Source organism: Mytilus galloprovincialis, chromosome 13 (genome assembly GCF_965363235.1).
Source record: "Mytilus galloprovincialis chromosome 13, xbMytGall1.hap1.1, whole genome shotgun sequence".
NCBI lineage: Eukaryota > Metazoa > Mollusca > Bivalvia > Mytilida > Mytilidae > Mytilus > Mytilus galloprovincialis.
Genome location: NC_134850.1, coordinates 6,354,897 through 6,363,334, shown reverse-complemented (window position 1 = coordinate 6,363,334; position 8,438 = coordinate 6,354,897). Strand labels below are relative to the sequence as shown.

Below are 8,438 nucleotides of genomic sequence, written 5' to 3'. Positions count from 1 at the left end.
AAATAGTTTAACGGGGGCGTGGCCTATTAGCATGATTAGTTTGACGCATCTAACCACCAACTTGATTTCAATTGATTGACCGCAGAGAAATTTATTTGACTGGCGTTAAAATGAATTGATATGAATTGAAATGAATTGAATATAATTTTTAATTTTTGTCAATCTTTATCCAATGACGACCAATCTTATTTAAATAGCGTTAACACGTTTTTGTCCGTTCAAGCTAAATTCGGGTTTCTAGTTAAATAATTAATAAACACGAATCCCACCATAAAAATGTAAGCAGATAATCTTCTACAAGAAGAACCAAATGTGTGGCTACTGGCAAGTACGAATTCGGTGACTAATCGCATACATGATGTCAAATCGAGGAAATGAGGTCGGGATTGTGGTTATGTCAATTGAACTATATTATTGAGAATGGAAATGGGGAATGTGTCAAAGAGACAACAACTCGACCAAACAGTGGAAAACAGCCCATGGTCACCAATGGGTTCTTAACACCACTCAAAATCTGTTATTATGTAAATATGTCTGTTAGCGTTCTGAACAGATATATTTAGTATGACGTCCATTTTCACTGAACTATAGTACACATGTTTATTTAGGGGCCAGCTGAAGCCCGCTTCCTCGTGCGGGATTTTCTCGCTGTGTTAAAGACTCATTGGTGGCCTTCGGCTGTTCTCTACTCTTCGATCGGGTTGTTATCTCTTTGACATATCCCCTATTTACATTCTCACCATTCTCAATTTTGTCGTAAAATTTTGTTCTCAACCGACAGTCATTGTCAAGGTATGAGGCACACTGAATCTGTTATAATCTATATTTTAAGTTCGATTGGATAGATGCGTTCAACATATTCACCATACGTTTGTATTATTTAGTGGGAGGACATCATCTATATAGTGGAACGTGAACTTAATGGATAATGCTAGCATCTTTTTATTCTTCATTCTTTAATAAGAAGTTCCTGTTTGAATTCAGTCTTATTTATAATTAAAATAAAAATGCCTCTTAATTGTTGAAAAACACGTCCTCTAAATGAAACAAATATATATGTTGTCGATCAAGAAATCACGCATTTAACAATGAAAATAAAAAAAATTGGATACAAATATATGTAAATATTAATTTAAAAGGATAATATACAAATTAATACTTAAGTTTCATGTACGTGTGAATTCAACAATTTCGATTAATATAGATGTATGACCGACATATGACATCTGACGTAGTTTTGGGCGAAGTTTAAGATCGCGTCCAAAAAGCAAGGTTATGTAGACATCGTTCTATTAAAATTTTTCGAAGGTACCAGGATTATAGATAAATACGCCAGACGCTCGTTTCGTCTACCTAAGACTCATCCGTGACGCTCAAATTAAAATAGTTATAAAACCAAACAAGTACAACATTTAAATTTTAGAATGGACATTTTTTCAATACTTTATTTGCAATTCTAACTTACGTCAGTGTTAAATACCAGACTTCAAACTTTCAAAAATCATTTTCACGGTCTGTCAGTTTTTAATTGAGAAATATCAGGTATATTGATTTAAAATTCAACGAGTTATTTTAAATCAGGTGCAATGTAAGGTACACAATACAATTACAAAGTTTAGGGTTTGTCCGAAGTAATTAGAAAATATCTTTTTTTTCAAGTTCAAATGTGGAATCCGTTGTGTTGACAACGGAAGATATATCAATTAACATTTCACTACAATGATGAACGTGTGATGATATTGCACAATCGACACTGTATATATACGTACTTACATGTCAACAACTTATCATGGACAACATTAAACATTTATTGCATCATCTTTGTCTTATTTGACTCTTGTTCAAATAGTTTCAGGTAAGAACGTTTGGTTTAATTAACGTTATCCTACAGTTTATCAATCTTAAAAACCTAATTTAATATATTTGAAACAAAAGATAATTTGGTTTGATTGTAAATGCCTTCAATCAATCAATCAACCAATCAAATCGTTCGATAATTGAAAATGTGTACCCACCCTCTTTATGTAAGGTTAAATACTAGCATAACAATAAAAAAGGTAATAGTAGTATACCGCTGTTCGAAAGTCATAAATCGTTTGAGAGAAAACAAATCAGGGTTACAAACTAAGACTGCGGTAAACACATAAACTATAAAATAAAATTTTCCCTTTTCTTGTTTTTGTTGAAAAAATAATTTCTTTAAGGAGAAGAGACAACAAAAATGAGAAATATTAGTAATTAGGAAGTAAGCGCTCGAATCAAAGAGTGCATGTTGTCCTAAATCTACTTACCCGTTTTATAGAATAAAATTAACTTGAAAAACGTGATAACTTGGGCAAATGCAAATACAACAGATGGAATTTTTTAACGATCTTGACTGGCTAAACAGCCCTCGTACGGTCGGTAAATGCAAATGAAACAGCATCACAACCAGATACAATTTCAATAATAAATTAAAACAAATTCTTCAGAGACAATTGAAGGTCTTTCCATATCATTTTAAAATTTATTAAAAAGAGGCTAGTTCCTGTTCTCTCAAAGTAAAAACTAGCATATAATCATAATTTTCTTCACACTGATGCGAAAAATAATTGGTTATTATATACTTTTAAGTGAAATAAGGGAGATAATGTGCTACTTCCTGTGAAGTAAATATCACTTCCAGTCTCATATGATAGCTTCTTTCACACTGATTCAAAAAAATAATAGTTTTTATATACTTTTTCCTGTACAACGGGGAGATAATTGGTCGCTTCCGGTTGATCGAAAGACATTTTTAGTCTTTAAGTAAATGTATCTAAATTACAAAATATATGGATTCCGAGTTCTTTTAGATAAAAAAAAAGTGCAAAAAAGGTACTTCCGGTTAACTCAAGGTCACTTTCAGTTGTCATTTTTCAAGATCATATGTCACCTAACCTTTTGTTAAAGGTTATATGGCTTTATAATGAACCAAGTTGAAGTTATATTAAAAAAACTTTATATATTGACATTTCAGGGGCACGAACTCCTATACGATGCCATTAAATCGTATCATCTAAATGTAACATATTCTCATAACAATAAAGCAAACATTTTGCATTTGTTCTTTTATATGAATCTTTGAAAGTGTTAGACAACATGCAAAAACAAGCAAAAGTCACAATTTAGAACATGACTTTGACCTTTGACATTGACCTCATTTTTACAATTAGGACCTAGGTACCTCAAATTAAAAGATTCAAGGGTTATACGGTATACAGTTAATGAGTTAAAAACATAATGACAACTTTGTTTGGTAAGGATTGATAACTCCTATTAAATTTCCTCGAATTCCTTTTATTCAAATTAGTTTAAAAATCCCAACGATGTATCGAACAATTTGTAAAAATAATTTTGTTGTTATATTTTTTTGTTACGAAGGAGATGCACACATTTAAAAAACAGTGCACAGGGAGATTAGACTTAAAAAGAAAATTGATCGGTTGACATTTAAAAGCGCATAAACTGTACGATATTATATAAAAAACATCTAAGCGATATATTGCGAAACAAAAACTTTAGATTTGGCGGAGAAAAGAAAATAATTAGAAGAAGAAATACAGTAGGTCTTTCCACAGAAAAGTGGAAGGACCTAATAATCAGAACAAATACAATAGGTCCTTCCACGGAAAAGTGGAAAGACCTAATAATGTTTAGAATTAAAAACGACTGAAGTGTTTTTTTAGTGTTCAAATCTCTGTATTTGGTTAACAAGAGACAAATCAATACAGCAAACGAAAAATGCGGGAATGATCTTCAAAAGTAATAATCAGGTGCGTCTACAGAGAAGCGTCAACTTATATGCAAACATCACCTGTCATGCGAATCTACAGTCTATTAAATGTCACAGCCGATGAGGACTCAACCTGGAAAATTATAGTTCAAACTATTTTTCTAATATCCAAAGATCTTACACCGCTAAACATGTCGATACAGTATCTAGACATTCAACTGGTAGCGGTGACCGTTCAATCTTTCTTCCTCCTAAATCTGTAAACAAAATTATGCAATGTTTACATATAAAACCGTAAATGCACGGTTGTCGAAATTCTGTATTTGTGAACATACTTCCACAATAAATGTCTATATTTGAAAAACAATGTTGTAAACGTTTCAAACAATTAAATAAACAACGATTATATCAAAGAACTTTGTCATTTTTATAAATTCATAATTTGTGACTTCAAACTTTTTTTCGTTTGATCGCATTATCATATGTGTAAAATTATAAAACGTGATCATATCTTATTAGTTATCAAAGGTACCAGGATTTTAATTTAGTACGCCAGACGCGCGTTTCGTCTACATCAGACTCATTTAGTGACGCTCATATCAAAATATCTATAAAGCCAAACTAAGAATTTGAGATCGTTATGAATTTGTTACGAATGACAAAGACAGAACACAATATGTTTACTTAATGAATTAAAGACATCTACCTAATTCATCATTAAATACAACACGTATACACATCGATCGATACAATTTCCAAAGCGACTTCATCGCTTCTTTTGTTACAAGAGTATGGAACTCCATTACTACCTTATAAGAAGAAACTACTACGACAAGATGCAAATGGAGAATTCCCATCATGTAAGCAACATTTGCATCATGTCATTGTAGTTTCCTTTTATAAGGCAATGATAGCGTTCCATACAAGAGTAAGAGTTTATTTATACTATGGTAAATAGTAGTGTTTTAAATGTGTATTTTTAAACCGGTTATGTTTGTCATACCTTGACAACCTTCAGCGTCTATTGACAATCCTTCTAGGTCATTTATTTAAATACATGTCTGTATCAAATGAGTTGTAGTTGACAGTTTTATGTACATGTATGGTACATTGGTTGCTTTAGGTTAAAGTAAAGACATTTTATTTGGTGTATTTCTTTATGGATTCCAATCCCTAAAAAAAGAGCCTTATCTTTATCTTATACTTTTATGTGGATTATCTGCAGTTATATATCTTGATAAATCCGTTTATGTCTGACCCAGTGTGTATTTCAACCAATTTTCGAGTGATTTTAAGTGCATGGTGGTAGTAGAAATTTCGTATGGTTGCTAAATTTGTACACTCTATATGCTCGACAAAAAAACGAGAAAGTACATTTCGATCGTCACAACATTTAAAAAAAATATATTGATTTAATAAAAACCTCATACCCATCCGACACCTCCAACTTATTGTTTATCGTATACACATCTAAAGATTCTATCTTTACTCTTCATGATAACGTTCTATAAAGCTCATTGATACCATTGCTGATTATGTATTGCGAAAATGGAAATGTAGTTATCCGTTTTTGTGTACTTATGTTCATAGTTGATTAATTCATAAAAATTAATGGAATCGAACGAACTGAAAAAACAAGCAAAACAGGGTTTGTATACATGGTTATCGTCTCCTGCCTTGCCTGCATTACTTGTCATGCGAGTCCAAAATAAGTGAAAATGTCACAATCGATGGAAATACTAATTAGACGACTATTCTGGTATATAAAGAAATATGGCCGCCGCCATTCAGTCGCTTGTAAGTTGAGACGTACAGATATCGTTTCGGTCAACAGATTCGTATTGGTAACTTTATTCTGTTTGAGCACATTTGCACAATCATACAGTTCCTTATCTCACATTGGATAATGATAAATCGTTAACTTACATTTATATTAAACTTTCTTGGTATTGTTTCTATTCTAATATAAAAACAACTAAATGAAAATCAATATTTTCTTTAGATATAGATATGACACAACAACATAGAAACAACTACTTTAAATTAGTGTCCCTCATCGTTGATGTCGCATACCTTGTTATCTCTAAGTATATTAAAGAAAAGATACTCGGACCAGATAGTTTTGAAACATTTCTGAATAAGGAGAAACACAAGTTGGTGCATATTTACGAAACATCTCAATGTTGCGAGTGCAGGAGTGTAAGCATCAATGGAGAGAGACTAATAACAAAGAAGCAATTACTCATGCTGTTTAAATCAGACGATAGGAACCTGATTCGTGATCACAGAAAATATGCCGGAAATAAATTGATCCAAATCTGCATCTGTAAATATTCTGCCAAAGAAAACATAGATGTCAGAGTGGTTGATATAACACTAGCAAACTACATAATTCAGAAATGTGGAAAGCAAGAGCTAGGGATTGATAATTGGATAAAAGAAATTAAAGACGTGCGAAACAAAATATTTCATCTGTCAGATACAAAAGAAATGACTGATCATATATTTAGCAACAAATGGACTAAACTAGAAAGGTCCATTATGGGAATAGCTAAAGAAATAAGCAGTGACTATGCTGACGAAGCTGAGAAACTCATCATGCAAACACAAAAACTTACCATAATTGGTGATTACATGTTAAAGTATGAGATAATCTGTCGAGATTACTGGAGAAATAAATGCGCTGAATTTGAGGTAAGTTTTATTTAATTATATTTGTAAAGCTTCATTGTAATGAAAAGTAGTAGGACCGAAATAGCAACCGAAAATGAGAGCACTGTAAATCTGGAGGAGTAACATGCTGACAAATACTGGTTCATGTGGGCTTTACTTACATATTTCACTAATTGGAGGTAATCTTTCATTATACATCAAATCGAGAGATAACATGGATTTGAAAAATAATTACAGAGGAATCTCACTATAAAATTGTATGGCACTATGAACCAAGAGAATAGTTTGAAACGTACATTTTTTAACTGTTTTATTAATGATCTTCATGATATTTTTGCAATAACATGTATGCCTCTTGTTCTTGACCAAAATCAAAATATCTAGTCTTAGCTTTGCATATGATCCAATTGTGATTGAGACTACTTGTGAAGGACTGTAATATCAATATTGCTTTGACTGGCATTACACAGTTACTTTGAAAAGAAAAAATGTATTATGAAAAAAAGTCTTAACCGATTTCGTTAAAGAATTTCAGGTATAAAAAAAACATGATGTTATATTGCTACAAAAGCAGACATTTTTGGAATGCATGTATCTTTATTTTTTGTTCATTTAAGTTGTATCCATACGTAATGTAGATTATATATTTGAATATAACATGAGGAAAATATTAGATAAGAAAGGTTTTTATTTCAGTATACTTTTTCTCTTAAATACTTGAAGACAATTAAATGGGGATATATTCGAATTTGAAAAACAAAGATTATATCTGTTTAAAAGAAAAAACAGTATGTTTTTGAAAAACACGGAAAAAAAATATAACAACGAAATAACATGAATAACATTTTAAAATTGTTTCTGTCTTTTAAACAGATTATGTTAGATTATTTTCTATTTAATGATTTAATATTTAAATAAAGAACAGAATTGAAGTGTCAACCGCGTTGCACATATTTCCAAGGGAGATAACTCTTTAAAAAAAGTCGATCGTCCACCATTACAGAACTGTCTGAGATATTGATAATATTTACCTATGATTTAAGTTTTATAAAAGTATGGCCAAAAGGGTACCCGTGACAGCGCTACGATACCATTTTCCATAAATTTAATATTTCCAAGAGGCATAACTCTTTAAAAAAATTCGATCGTCCTCCATTATAGAAATATTGCTGATATCAATCTATAGTACAAGTTTTATAAAAATATGACAAGACCTGTGATAGCGCTAACAAGACCGGACGTATACAAAGACGCCCAGTATTTCCCTGTCCTCCGCAACGCGTTTCGCTCTGGAAAAACACGGACAAATTGTTACAAAAGTTCGAGTCAACGATCATTCGAAGTAGAAAGAGAAAGAGGTTGTTACAAACTTAAAACACATATATCAATAGAGTATCGATTATTGAAAGAGTTATGCTTTTGTTTTAATTTTTAGATTGAAATGTCAAATTATAAATACTTTACAAAAATGTAAAACAGTTTGGGGACAACCCGCCAAATTAGTAACTATCATTCAAATGAAGAATATTTTCTGGTTTAAAAAATGATATTTTTAATATACATTTTGTACTTGAAATAGACCATTTTCATGAAAATGAAGCAAATTATTTAAAAGACGAATAGTCATAACCTGATTTACAGTTATAATCCGAAAATTCGAAAATTGACAATTTTTCAGGTTACTAAATTTTCTAAAACCCAAAATAAAAAAAAAAAAAAAAAATGATTATTTGGAATTGGTTGTTTCTTTTTTTATATATTTTTTTTCATTTTTAAGTTTAGAGACCCCGCTTAAAAAATAGTTTTTGGCAATATCAAAAGATAACTCAATGGAGTGAGCGTTACTCACTTGGGAAATAGTTCCCTATTCGTCGAGGTGTCCCTAACCTGTACAACAATAACACATAAACTTATTAGTTATCAGTCCAACAAAGGATAACGACTAGATGTCTTGATCTTAATTCCTCTTGTTACAGTTATATTTTATGTATTTATATTTGCAAATATTAAT

At 31.1% G+C, this 8,438-nt stretch overlaps 1 protein-coding gene across 1 annotated transcript in view; it reads left to right on the top strand.

Moving 5' to 3' along the window:
* Positions 1-1,598: 1,598 nt before the first annotated feature.
* The window catches only part of LOC143057374 (uncharacterized), a 57,024-nt gene continuing 50,184 nt past the window's right edge, over positions 1,599-8,438 (top strand). The window contains exons 1-2 of the mRNA XM_076230678.1: positions 1,599-1,855; positions 5,757-6,448. Of these exons, the coding sequence (XP_076086793.1) occupies positions 5,765-6,448 (684 nt within the window). The 5' untranslated portion in view covers positions 1,599-1,855; positions 5,757-5,764. The remainder of the gene's footprint in view (positions 1,856-5,756; positions 6,449-8,438) is intronic.